Source organism: Corylus avellana, chromosome 3 (assembly GCF_965113065.1).
Source record: "Corylus avellana chromosome 3, dhCorAvel1.hap1.2, whole genome shotgun sequence".
NCBI lineage: Eukaryota > Viridiplantae > Streptophyta > Magnoliopsida > Fagales > Betulaceae > Corylus > Corylus avellana.
The window spans coordinates 12,642,381-12,655,801 of NC_142492.1; the positions used below are offsets into that span (position 1 = coordinate 12,642,381).

General features: G+C 37.3%; 3 protein-coding genes and 1 pseudogene across 3 annotated transcripts; all 4 read left to right on the top strand.

The window, feature by feature from the left end:
- The first annotated feature begins 331 nt into the window (after window positions 1-331).
- LOC148586807 (late embryogenesis abundant protein At1g64065-like) lies at window positions 332-964 on the top strand (annotated as a pseudogene).
- Window positions 965-3,789: 2,825 nt separating this feature from the next.
- LOC148586808 (uncharacterized) lies at window positions 3,790-4,813 on the top strand. Its single transcript, XM_088514346.1, has 2 exons — window positions 3,790-4,001; window positions 4,075-4,813. The coding sequence occupies exons 1-2, from the start codon at window positions 3,790-3,792 to the stop codon at window positions 4,811-4,813; spliced, it is 951 nt and encodes a 316-aa protein (XP_088370472.1).
- Window positions 4,814-4,870: 57 nt separating this feature from the next.
- On the top strand, window positions 4,871-6,670 carry LOC148586809 (uncharacterized). The gene is made up of 2 exons (XM_088514347.1): window positions 4,871-5,466; window positions 5,719-6,670. Exons 1-2 carry the CDS (start codon window positions 4,871-4,873, stop codon window positions 6,668-6,670), a joined length of 1,548 nt encoding a protein of 515 aa, XP_088370473.1.
- Window positions 6,671-12,305: 5,635 nt separating this feature from the next.
- LOC148586810 (late embryogenesis abundant protein At1g64065-like) lies at window positions 12,306-13,083 on the top strand. Its single transcript, XM_088515019.1, has one exon. It carries the CDS (start codon window positions 12,357-12,359, stop codon window positions 13,014-13,016), a length of 660 nt encoding a protein of 219 aa, XP_088371145.1. The 5' UTR covers window positions 12,306-12,356; the 3' UTR covers window positions 13,017-13,083.
- Window positions 13,084-13,421: the final 338 nt, after the last annotated feature.

Genomic DNA, 13,421 nt, shown 5'->3' on the forward strand with positions numbered 1-13,421 from the left:
GGACCAAATCCCGTACCACTCGAGCCAATCCCTTTCACTGCTCTTGACCCGAAGAAAAAATCACCCTGCTTCCCCACTATATTTTGGGATAATCTATAAAAATTCTGCAAGATGGCGATTTCAAAAAGAAAGACCTTCAAATTAAGGCGGCCGCTAGCTTTAGCACTCCGGGACTGACCCACTAACGTTGTATAATAATTCAACGGGGTTGTTAAAACCTCATGCTATTTATATCATCTTCCTCCACCACCATTTTCAGCACCTGGCCTCCAGGGTTCCTTGCTCCTCAAACTTTCTAGTTTTAGAAAAAAAAAAAAAAAAAAAAAAAAACATGGCAGAAGAACTTCCATTTGCCCCAAGCAAGATGTATCCACGAAGCGACGAAGAGATTGCCACGTTCAAAGCACTAAAAAAGGAAAGAAGTGGCAAATGTTTCGTTTACATATTTGCCGGAGTTGTCACCCTGAGCATCATCGTACTGGTCTTCGCCTTGATCGTCTTAGGTGTCAAAATCCCTGACGTCAAACTGCGGTCGATCACGGTGAAAAATCTCAAGTAGCTAGGCAATAACCCAGAATCGCCCTCTTTTAACGCAACTTTTGTCGCCGAGGTGACAATTAAGAACGCAAATTTTGGTCGGTTCAAATTTGATGACAGCACGTTGAGTGTGCTGTACGGTGGCGTGAACGTCGGTGACAGAAAGATGGGGCACGGGCGGGTGAAAGCAAGAGAAACATAAGGGATGAATTTTACAGTAGAAGTGAGATCTAATTATAGGGTAATGGATGCGAAGAATCTTAGCCGTGAGATTGAAGGAGGGATGGTGAAACTGAGCAGCTATGCAAGGTTGAGTGGGAGAGTGAATTTGATGAATATTGTAAGGAAGAGGAAGATCACAGAAATGAACTGCACAATGACTCTTGATTTGGCAAACCATGCCTTCCGGGATCTTCGATGCTTCTAATTAATGTAAACTATTATATTTTTCTTTTTGTAAGAGTTGTATTCTTTTGCTTCATGATGATTCAAGCACCGAAAAGTAAAGGGAAAACTTGTCTAATTAATCTTCTTCAACTTTCATCGTTTTTGCAATCATATCTCTAAATTTCAAATACTCTTAATTTAGAATATTAAACGTTAAAAAGTTAATTTGCAATGTCACATTTCAAACTGCAATAGAGTGAAATTTATAAAATTATAATATTACCTTAATTAGATATTTAAAGAAACAAAAAAAGGTATTTTGAAAATTTTTAAGGCATCCATTATGATTTAACAAAAAATTGTAATAAATGAGTGACATTGTAAACTTTTTAAAGTTTGATACAGTAAATTGATAATTTTTTTACTTAAAAAAAATTAAAAAAAAAATTAAAAATTAAGAGACTTAAGTAAAGTTTCTACTTAATTAAAATTCTAGGAAAAGTGAGCTTCATGAACTTCTTGAAATATGAGTTAATTTTGTTAAATTCAATTAAAATTCTTGTGGGCTGTCAGCTTTAAACACACATCTAATAACCGAATTGAATGCTCAGTGAGCCAATGAGGTTTTGTTACGTAGAGAATATAGCTTCTTTGATGTGTTTATATGTATATATATTTATGGATATGCTAGAATTTAATAAAAATATTATATTTTGTCTATAAAGTTCATGTGGCAAAATGGCACATCATCTTCTTTTCATTTTATCTTTTTCTCTAAAAAAAAAATGATGTGTCATCTCGCCATGTAAACTTTTATGAGCAAAATGTGGAGTTTTTACTAGATTGAATCATTTTTCATATATTTATTATTTAATGACACTATGATTGAGCATGTTTGTTTCTTTTATATATATTATATAAAGTTTCTTGGCTGCTCAAGAAATGTTTAATTAATAGGCTAAAATAGTAGGAAAAGTGATGAGGATAAAAAAAAAAAAGTCTTCTCTAAGTTTTCTCTCTGGTAGGAAAACTTAGCAGCGGAAGGTGATAGTCTTCTACCGTTCGCGGGAGAGAAGGGGGCAAGGGAAAAGGTTCGTCGTTATTTGTTGTTATGGAGGGCGATGTGGAGAAGCTTTGTGGGAAAATATCACTGATAGGAGGTGAGCAGGTAGGCATAACAGTTACTGAGGGAGAGATTGCTGAGGGCCGTGAGAAGGGTGATCGTTGTTTGATTGGAATGATAGGTACTGATCGGAAAATTAACAGAGAGGCTTTCAAAATGGTTTTGTCACGCATCTGGCGCACTGCTGGTCCTGTGGTTTTAAAGGAAGTGCAGAATAATGTATAGGTGTTTGAATTTGTGGAGTGTGATGATAAAAGGAGGGTGCTTGAAGGACGTCCATGGTCTTTTGATAGACATGTATTGGTGCTCAATGACTTTGACGGAAGTATTCCGCCTTCACAGATGCAATTTTCCCACTCTCCGTTCTGGATCCAGGTGCACGATATGCCCTTGTTATGTATGAACAAGGCGTTGGGGTAAAAAATTGGTGAATCTCTGGGAGAATTAGAAGACGTGGATGTTGCAGGCGATGGCGATGGCTGGGGTAGGTTCTTGCGTTTGAGGATCAGTATTGATTTACATAAACCACTGGAACATGGTCGAGCTCTCATATTAGGGGGAAAATCCATTTGGGTATCTTTTCAGTATGAGAAGCTTCCCTTGTTCTGCTTCTATTGCGGCAGGATTTTACATGGTCCCAAAGGGTGTACAAAAAAATCTACTCAATGACAAAATGCACCAGATGAAGAGAAGAACTGGGGGGTTCGGTTACGGGCGGAGGATACACGAAAGAAAGGCGGTGGTGACACTAACGGTGGGTTTGAACCGGGGGCTGGTTTGCACAGCGACGGGGCACGTTATTCGCCTAAATACAAGGACATGTCCGGCAAATCAGGGAACAATAGCCAACGGAGTCCTAGATGCGAGGAAGTGGGTAGCGTAAAATCAGAAAATGTTCAGTTGGGGTATGCACCAGATTTGGGGGATCATGTCTCTGGATTCTTGCAGGAGAAGTTAAAGGGGGTTTGTACGGAAATTAAGGAAGGTGGGTATATTTCTTATGATGGGGGAGCCATGCAGTTGGAAAGTGCAGAAGGAGGGGTGGGCCACGTGTTTAAAAATACTGATGGGTGTGTCATGCAAGTGGAAGGTGCAAAGAGAGGGGTTTGCCAAGTGGATAATAATTTTGATGGGTGTGTCAAGAAGGTGGATGTTGCTACAGATGGGGTTTGCCACATGGAGAAAAATATTAAGAACTATGTAGAGTCCAAACAGCTGGAAAAAATGGGTCCACATGATGTGGGTCCAATGAAGGGGAAGGTGATTACGAATATATATGGTGTAGAGGAATCTTTGGTTGTTGAGGAAAATGCAGGACTGGGACTGATGGATGTTGAGACTATCAGTGGAAATACAGGAGGGAGTGGGCATGAGAAAAATTTGAAATCCTGGAAGCGGAGAGCAAGAAAGGATGGGAGAGATGGGCAAAAAGCAGTGGGCTGTAATATATCTTCTTAGAAAAGGAAGGCAAATCAGCAGAGTGTTGGAACATTGGGCACGAACCAACGGAAAAAGAAGTGCAGTGGTAAAAGGCTGGTGGAGCAGGCAGAATATATAATGGCGGAGGCTGTGGTACAGCCCCGCCAATCCCAATGAGCCTCTTGAGCTGGAACTGCCTAGGGCTTGGGAACCTTCGGATAGTTCGGGACCTTTGCCAAATGGTAAAGGAAAAGCAGCCTAGCTTTTTCTTTCTCATGGAGATAATAAGCAATCACAAACGAATGGAAAGACTGAGGGTAAGAATGGGTTATGCGGGTTTATTTGTTGTCGATCCAATAGGGAGAAGTGGTGGTTTAGCACTCATGTGGAAGGAAGTCGAGGAATTGGAGATACAAAATTACTCTCGTCGACACATAAATGCCATTGTTAAGTTGGGTGAAGAAAGCTCTCCTTGGAAGCTCACTGGTTTTTATGGTAATCCGGATAATTCGAAGCGGATGGAATCTTGGGCTTTGTTAAAACATCTTCGATTTTTCTCCCCTCTACCATGGCTTTGTGTTGGTGATTATAATGAGATAACACATCAGGGGGGAAAAATCTGGGGATTCAAGGCGTCGGGATGGGCAAATGGAGCCATTCAAACAAGCTCTTGAAGAATGTTATTTAGGGGATTTGGGTTTTATGGGACCTAGGTTCACGTGGTCTAATAAGCAACAAGGTGGCTCTTGTATACAAGCACAGCTTGATAGGGCATTGGCAAATACTGAATGGTGTGGGATGTATAATGAGGTGGGAGTTCAAGTTCTAGCTGCCCGATCTTCTGACCATAATCCAATTTTTGTCACCTTCAATATGCAAGCCGAGAGACAGAGGCGTGGTAAAGGTGGATTTAAGTTTGAGGCTAGCTGGTTGCAAGATGTGGAATGTGGAAAAATTGTTGAGGAGGCATGGGAGAAGCTGCACAGTGGTGAAGGGGCTATGAGGACAGTACAAGGCAACCTCCAACGATGTCAAACAAAGCTGAAGTGGAGTAGGAAAAAATTTGGTAATGCCAAGAAAGTGGTAAAGGAAAAAGCTAAAGAGCTTGCTATTTTGCAACACAGGGGAGAGGGAGAGAATCATTTGGCTATTAAGCAGTTACAAGAAGAAATTGAAACACTGCTGGAGCATGAAGATACAAGATGGAAGCAACGTGCCAAGCAAAGCTGGTATCAAAATGGGGATAGGAATACTCCCTTCTTTCATGCATGGGCAAGTCATAGAAGGAGAGTGAATCATATCAAGAGGGTGACAGATGAAGATGGGCTGGAATGGGTGAAAGCATAGGATATTGGTATAGCTTTTGTTAATTTTTATGAGAAGCTTTTCACTACTGAAGGTGCGATGGGAATTGATGGGTGTTTAGAAGGGTTGCCACAAAGAGTGACGGCTGAAATGAATTCTTGGTTACTCCGACCATTTGTGACAGCTGAGATTGACATAGCTCTTGGTCAAATGCACCCTCTTAAATCCCCTGGGCCTGATGGCTTTGCAGCATGTTTTTACCAACAATCATGGAGTACAGTGAAAGATGAGGTATATAAAGCAACTCTTGATTTTCTGAATGGTGGTAATTTTGTTGCTGACATTAATGCTACAAATATTGCTTTGATACCTAAGAAAAAGAAGCCTACTCGCTTAATGGAATTCCGTCCAATTAGCCTCTGTGATGTGTCTTATAAGATTATTGCTAAGGTGTTAGCTAATAGACTCAAGAAAGTGTTGGCAGAGATTATATCACCTAATCAAAGTGCATTCATACCTGGAAGATTAATAACTGACAATGTGCTTATTGCTTTTGAGGCACTACATACTATGGATACTAGATTGACAGGTAATCAGGGGTATATGGCCTTAAAATTGGATATGAGTAAGGCGTATGATAGGGTGGAGTGGAATTTCTTAGAAGCAGTTATGAAACAGATTGGGTTTGCAGATCAGTGGGTTCATTTGATTATGACATGTGTACGCACAGTCACGTACTCAGTTTTAGTTAATGGATAGCCATATGGGAAGATTGTCCCCACAAGAGGCTTGAGACAAGGGGATCCACTATCACCATATTTCTTCATACTTTGTGCGGAAGGTCTTAGTACTGCACTTCATCGAGTAGAAAGAGAGAAAGGAATAACAGGCCTCCCCATTACTCGAGGTGGAATACGGTTAAATCACCTCTTTTTTGCGGATGACAGTCTTCTCTTCTGCAAAGCTTCTATTCCTGAATGGATTCAAATCCAGCAAGTTTTGGAAGTATATGAAAGGGCTTCAGGGCAAAAGCTTAATAAAGATAAGACTTCATTATTTTTCAGCCGCAATACCAAGGAGGAAACAAAGTGTCATATCTCACATGTAGCAGGGGTGAACTATACTCAACAGTATGAAAAGTATCTTGGGCTGCCAGCTCTCATTGGAAGGTCGCGTAGAAGTGCTTTTGCAGGAATAAAAGGCCGAATTTGGGATAAAATGCATGGATGGAAGGAAAATTTTTTGTCCCAGGCTGGGAAAGAGGTGTTGTTGAAGGCGGTGGTTCAAGCCATTCCTACATACACAATGAGTGTATTCCAATTACCTAAAACACTTTGCAAAGACATTAACTCTATGATGTCTAAGTTTTGGTGGGGCCATAAAGATAATGATCATAAGGTTGCTTGGATGAGTTGGGAAAGAACGAAAAGAGCAAAGGAGCAGGGTGGTTTGGGATATCATGATTTAGAAAGCCTCAATATGGCACTGTTGGCGAAGCAAGGATGGCGACTGTTGCAACAACCAGAGTCTTTAGTGGCGAGGATATTCAAAGAAAAATATTATCCTCATGATACTTATATGAGAACACCTTTGGGGAATAGGCCATCCTATGCGTGGAGGAGCATTTGGAATGCTAAATATCTTCTGCAAGAAGGTCTGATTTGGCAAGTTGGAGATGGGAGGTCCATTGGTATCTGGGAGGATAAATGGTTGCCCTCGACTACAACACATTCAGTTCAATCTCCTGTCCGAATTCTTCAGGGGCAAGCTAAGGTTAGCGAGCTCATTGATAGAGATACAAATTGGTGGAATTTTTCACTTGTTGAAAAGATATTTAGTGCAGAAGAAGCTGGCATAATTTGTGCTATGCCGCCTTGTCCAAGGACTCAAAGTGACTAGAGAGTGTGGGGAGGAAGTAAAAATGGTATGTACATGGTTAGGAGTGGCTATCATCTAGCTAAGGAGTTATGTCAGAGGGAAATGGGGGGGAGTTCTATGGTGACTTCTCGGGCAGTTCTTTGGAAGCGAATATGGAAAATACGTGGGCCAAGGACAGTGAAGATGTTCCTCTGGCAGGCTTGCAATAACATTTTGCCTACGAAGGAGAATTTATATAAGCGCAAAATCAGGAAGGATTCATTTTGCCCAATATGTAAGCTAGAGGTCGAGATTGTTGGTCATGTTATTTGGAGCTGTTCTTCTGCAAGAGATGTTTGGCTTGAAAGTGATAAAAAGCTGCAAAAAAGCACCAGTGATGAAGATGCGTTTTTAAATATTTTTGAACAATTGCTGGAACTGTTGGATGAAGAGGAGATCGAATTGGCAGCTTGTGTTGCTAGACAACTTTGGATGCGCAGAAACAAGATGATTTTTGAAGGGGTTTTCTTATCATCGTCGGTTCTTCTCCAAAAAGCAAAAGATCAGTTGGGGGAGTTTGTAAAGGCTGACCAAACTTTACGGGCCAGAATAGCACAGAATAGGCAACCTGCACGGGATAAATGGCAAGTACCAGATTTGGGAGTTTTTAAGCTTAATTGGGATGCTGCTCTTGATATAGGGAAGAAGAGGATGGGGGTGGGGATAGTGGTACGCAATCATGGTGGTGAGGTATTGCTAACGAAATGCATGGTGCAGGACCATATAATTGATCCCACGATTGCAAAAGCGATAGCAGCACGGGCATCAGTTGAACTTGCTAGATAGCTGGGTTTTCAATTTGTCATATTTGAGGGGGATTCCCTGGTGGTGGTTAAAGCACTTAGCAGTGAGCAGGGACGGAACTAGGAAATTTTATGGGAGGGGGCCAACCAAAATTTTTTTTTTCGGTTCTTTAGAATTTTTTTATTAAAAAAAATTATTTTGGTTGTTTTTTATGAACTAAAGACTATCGTAAGGGCCAAAAAAAGTGAGCATTTGAAAGTAAGGGCCAAAAAATGGACATTTGAAAGTAAGGACCAAAAATAAAAAACCTTAATGGGTATAGCCCAAAAAAATTACGAATAGGGCCAAAAAATTTTACTGGATGTGGCCAAAAAATCTAAAAATAGGGTCAATTTTTTTTTTTTTTTTTTTTAGAGGAGGCCAAATGACTAAACTTAAAACATTACTTTACTTTTTTTATTTTTTATTTTTTTTATTTTAACTTCTAAAATTTTTTTCTTCCTTATTTGGGGGGGACCATGGCCTACCCTGGTCCCCCCCTCCCTCTGTCTCTGGCAGTGAGGATAGATGCTGGTCCCAGTTTGGGATGTTGATAGAAGAAACTAAGATCATTCTTCGAAGTTGTTGCTCATGGGAGGTTTGCCACGTTAGGAGAGCTGCAAATGAGGTGGCACATAGAATATCTAAGCTGGCACTTACTCTCAATGAAACACATGTCTGGGAGGATTCTGTTCCTTTATGTATCAGGGAGATTGTAATGGCTGAAAGGCCTCTTTGAGAATTATTATATATGAGTCTCATTTCAAAAAAAAAAAAAAGTGATGAAGATCATAAAAGTCGTCGAAATTTGACTAAACTTCGTTAAACTCAATTAAAATCTCATTCGCTCGACAAAAGTTACGATCGAGTCTATGAAATTTATCGGTAGTCGCTTTACAACATCGTCAATTGAATTGATTGCCCAAACACCCAATCAGCTTTTGTTACGTAGACAAATATATCTTCTTTCATATTGTTAATTAATGAATATTTTTACAAAAATACCTTGAAAAAGTTTTTTTTTTTTTTTTTTAAAAGAATCAAGGGAAAAGAAAAACTCATGCCCAGACTGTGGGTCACACCCGGCAATATATTAAGAGTATAGTTGTATTTTTACAAATTTCATCAAGTCAGTCCATGTTAAAATGTTGTAGGTGAAACGCACATACAACCCTATATTAAGATTTAATGAAGCGGCTGGGACCACGCCTAATGAAACCGAAGTCACTAGTTCGAATCCTCCTCCTCCCTCTTATGTGGACATGTTAAAAAAAAAAAACATAAAATTTTAATCCAAGGAAAACATTGTAACCCTGATAATAGATTTGGGAGATGTTTGAAAAATTGATACATTAGAGGAATATTTTAAATAAGGTGATAGTTAGAGGAAGATAAGTATAATTTCCCATTTCAGTTAATAATTGATAGCTTATTAACAAAAGTCTAAAACAAAAGCTTTTATAGGCTATACTGAAAAAAGCTAATTCTAAAAATAAATATGATAAGAAAAAATACCCATATAAATAATCTAAACCTAATAAATTTCATGAAAAAAATGTTGCAGCGCTTTTGAAATCGTAACCCTTCTTTTCAAATCTAACGGTTAGAATTTTATGGTTTCAACATTTTATTACTTTAAATATTTTTATTTTTCTTTAATTCATTGCTAGCAAATATATATGGTAAATTTTGATTTGATAAATATAGTAAAATGTTAGGGTAACAAAATCTAAACTATTTAATTTAAAAATAAAGATTGAGATTTCAATAACTCTCTAATCAAGAGTAGCCTATGGGCTTTGTAGGATTTATTTCTCATCTAAGCTAAAAGGATGTTGATTTCAATTCTCTTGGGCAGGCCACTATGACTAGCAAAGGCCTGGGCTGCCCTGAACTTGCTAATTGGGTTCGGCCCACATGTCCTCATAAAAACTTTGAGCTTGCTTGGTAAAAGGTTTTTAGATTTTTTTTTTTATTTTTTTATTTTGTAATTGTGATTCACTGATTTGACATAAAAGTAAAATTGGTTTGTCAATATTTGATAGGATTTTAAATTACAAAGCTGGAATCTTCTTTTGGACCACCATACTTGACAAACTTGCAATCACATCCTATACCTCCTTGGGCGGATATGCCAAGAAAAAAAAAAAAAAAAAATCACATCCAATATCAATAATAGTAGAAGGGTATAATTAGAGAAGGCAAACACAAATTATGATTTATTCACCTCTCCAATTCATTTAAAACATATTAAATATTTTTACATAATTTCCTTTTTATGGTAACTCTAAAACACCAAAATACTTCTTAATTACATGATAACCCATAAGAGTAGTGGCCAACAACACTTAAGCTTCTGGATTAAACATAGGAAAAATTTAGGAAGACCGTCACTGGTGCGTTTGATAATGGTTTTCAAAATTATTTTTAAACTTTAATTAGAAATTTATGTTGATATATATATACTTGTCTCGACAGAGGTATGAGGTCAAGGTATGGAATTGTCAATTTTTTTACTCTTCATTACCACTATTTTTAGAGCAAGAAGCGGGAACTATAATGAAAAATATAAAAAAGACTCAAAACAACATCAAAAATATATAAAGGGGGATTGAATAGGTGTTTGCAAGTGGGATTAAACAAACAACAAATATTCAAACATTCACCAAATATATGAAAAGCAATAAATCAATTGGACATAAAGTGAAAACCTTTTGAAAACCCCTTCAAAAGTAAGTAAAACAACTTCAAGACAGGCAAACTCAGAAAATTACTATTTGAATACTCATATTATATACATAATGAAAATTACAACCTTTTACAAATCCGAAACTCTATAAGATCAATAAGCTTCTCACTTATCTCATAACTTGACAATTTTCTTGTAGTGCATCTCCTTAACTAGAACCTTCGATTGGCTTCTTGAAATTGTTGAATGTTGATGAATGGTTATGGTTTACAATAAATACTCTTAAGAGATAAGTAATTGAAAGCACAAAAACATAAGTTTTTTCTCTTGCACTTGGAAGAATAACCTCTTTTTTCTATGAAAATATTGCCTCTAAATTTCCAATCCTTACAAAATTCGTGCTCCAATAGTCTTTAAATAGACTTGAGAAAGTAGCCATAAAATCACAAAGTAAGTTCCCCAAACATGCAAATTTTAGGAATTCTATTTGTGGCCCGTTTTGACCTGGTAAATGTTGGAATTAGAAACTTTTCTTGAAATAAAACGTTGTATAATTTTGAGTCATCTTTCCAAAAACATCAAGTTTGCTTCAATCGGAGCCAAAATTTATGAACATTTTAGTCCAACTAGGTCAATATTGACAATATACACAAACTTTAATAAACATGTCTTAGATCAATTTTTTCAACAACCTAACCATAAACCAAATATGTTTTGACACTAAATTTGCCAACACTAAAAACTTATCGTATAGGGATGAAATAAAGTTTACATTTGAAAAGTGTTTTGATTTTGAAAATTGTTGGTACAATTAATTACCAATAGACCCCATTCATGCAACTCATTATATGAAAAATATCAAACATCTCTAAGCTTAATATGTGGCAAGTATCCAGGAACCATATTCTTAAGCCTCTCTGTAAAATGAGTTGCTCTCTCTAAAAATAAGGTACGTATAACATTATCACGTTCCATCTCTCTCGAAAACTCTCTCTATTCAATTATTCTAAAAGATTATTGATTTAAAGAATAGAGTGTCTACGAGTGTTCAAAAATCGGTTTTTTTTCAATAATCAGTAACTCCTTGCGGATCCGGCCGTGAAAAATTATTTCACCAAGAAGTGTTTTACCAAAAAATTTTATGAGAAGGGATATGTTATGGCTACTATAATCCAATTCTACAATTCAATTCTCAACACTTTCGTGGAAATATCCCTTGCTAAATTTCAGTCGCCCTCTTCCTTTAGTCAAATCCTTGACCAATGATGGTGGCATTTCCTTCCTCTATGTTGGGTGGGTAAACAAGGGAAAAAGATATTTCATTTCTTGTGCTGATTAAGACGTTATTCTTCCTCCTTTCACTTCCCCATTACATCACCCCATTACATCACCACAATTGCACGTTTCATTACAAAGATGAAAGGAAAGACACATGAATTATTAATAATTTAAATAATAAATGTGAGAAAGTTTTCATGGGGAGATATATAAGTTTCTTACCATTATTTTTTAAAAAAATTATATATTTGAAAATTATGTGAATTCATGCAAGCTTCTTGCATTGAACGGCTTAAAAAATAATATTTGTGACATTTTGCCAGTGACAATTGGGTATTTATCAGGTTCTTATGCTTTATGTTACATAAAAGTTTTTAGTCAGAAACTATCTTTTGTTTTCCGTCGTAACATGACACATTTTTAACAAGTAATATTTTTTAAGCTGTTTGATGTAAGAAATGACCTTAATTCATATGATTTTCAAGATCACTTTTATATTTACTGTTTAAATTGTTACTATATAATGAAAGACAACCCATATGATTTGATTAATGGGGCCACTGCCGTCCAATAATAATATATTCCATCATCATTAATAAGAAGCTTCCTCGAGTGATTTAACAATAAAAAAAAATAAAAAATAAAAAATAAAAATAAAAATAAACATATTATACGGCAGTTTTCTAAGGTGGAATTCCATAGACAAGTCCGAAGAATCAAAGTCAAGCCGTGCAAACGCGTCTAGAACAAAAAACATGGTGGACCGACTCAAACTCCATCATCCAAATATTTATTAGACTTCCAGGTAGAATATATATATATATATATATATATATATATATATATATATATATATTGCAGCAAAATTTTCATATATATCACCCATCACCGATTCACTATTTCTGCTCGAAATCGGCCATGGCTGAAAAAGAGCAGGCCAAGCCGTTAACCCCTTTCACCTACCGAACCCGCAGCGACGAAGATGAAGAACTTTCGACGGAGCTTAAATTCCGTCGAAGAAAATACATCAAGTGCTGCGGCTGCGTTACCGCCGTCTTCTTACTCATAGCCGTTACTCTTTTAGTCCTCGGCTTCACCGTCTTCCACATAAAAGACCCGGAGGTCCGGATGAACTCCGTGACACTCCCACAGCTAAACCTCGCCGCCTTCAATGGCACTTCCGGTCAAAGGCCGAATATCACCCTCACCGCCGACGTTTCCGTGAAGAACCCCAACGCGGCGTCGTTTAGATATACCAACAGCACGACGAGTGTGTATTATCGTGGGGAAATGGTGGGTGAGGCTCAGATTCCGTCCGGCAAGGCCAAGGCGAGGCATACCCTGAGGATGAATTTGACGGTGGATATCATCACCGACAAGATTGCCGTTGAAAGCCTTGCAAACGATTTGAGGTCAGGAGCTTTGGCGATGAGCAGCTTTACAAAACTCAGCGGCAGGGTGAAGATCCTTAATATTTTCAAGAAAAATATTGTAGTGGAAATGAATTGCACCATGTCCTATGATGTTTCCAGCCAATCCATTCAAAAGCAGAAATGTAATTCACATGTTCGTGTCTAGATATGAGTAGCTTTGAGTTTTTTGTTTTTTGGTTTTTTATCCTCTGAAAATATACAGAAATATATATATATATATATATATATATAGATTGCTAAAGGGCAGTCTCCAGATTAACAGAAATTTATGAGCAATCTTTCTATCTTAATTTATGAAACTGTTTGGTGAAATGAATGGTTTGATATAAATATTTGGAGAGAATTTAATTTATAGCAAATCATTGAGGGGAATCAATAAATTAAGGAAGTTTTAGATAGATGATTGTATTTGTAGCACCAGATCTTGCGTGAAAGAAATGAAAAAGATTTTTTTTTTTTTTTTTAAAAAAAAAAAAACTGTTCCAGTTGTAGTGACACGGCACCTGAAATTATAGTGACACAGCACCTTCCGGCTCACAACCGGACCTAC

Bases quoted from the DNA above. Each gene is read 5' to 3' on its own strand.
- LOC148586810 (XM_088515019.1), top strand. From the start codon at position 12,357: ATGGCTGAAAAAGAGCAGGCCAAGCCGTTAACCCCTTTCACCTACCGA.
- LOC148586809 (XM_088514347.1), top strand. From the start codon at position 4,871: ATGGGAATTGATGGGTGTTTAGAAGGGTTGCCACAAAGAGTGACGGCT. The intron at 5,467-5,718 runs GTGGGTTCATTT...TGCGGATGACAG, and splicing joins CAGATTGGGTTTGCAGATCA to TCTTCTCTTCTGCAAAGCTT.
- LOC148586808 (XM_088514346.1), top strand. From the start codon at position 3,790: ATGGGTTATGCGGGTTTATTTGTTGTCGATCCAATAGGGAGAAGTGGT. The intron at 4,002-4,074 runs GTTAAAACATCT...ATAACACATCAG, and splicing joins CGGATGGAATCTTGGGCTTT to GGGGGAAAAATCTGGGGATT.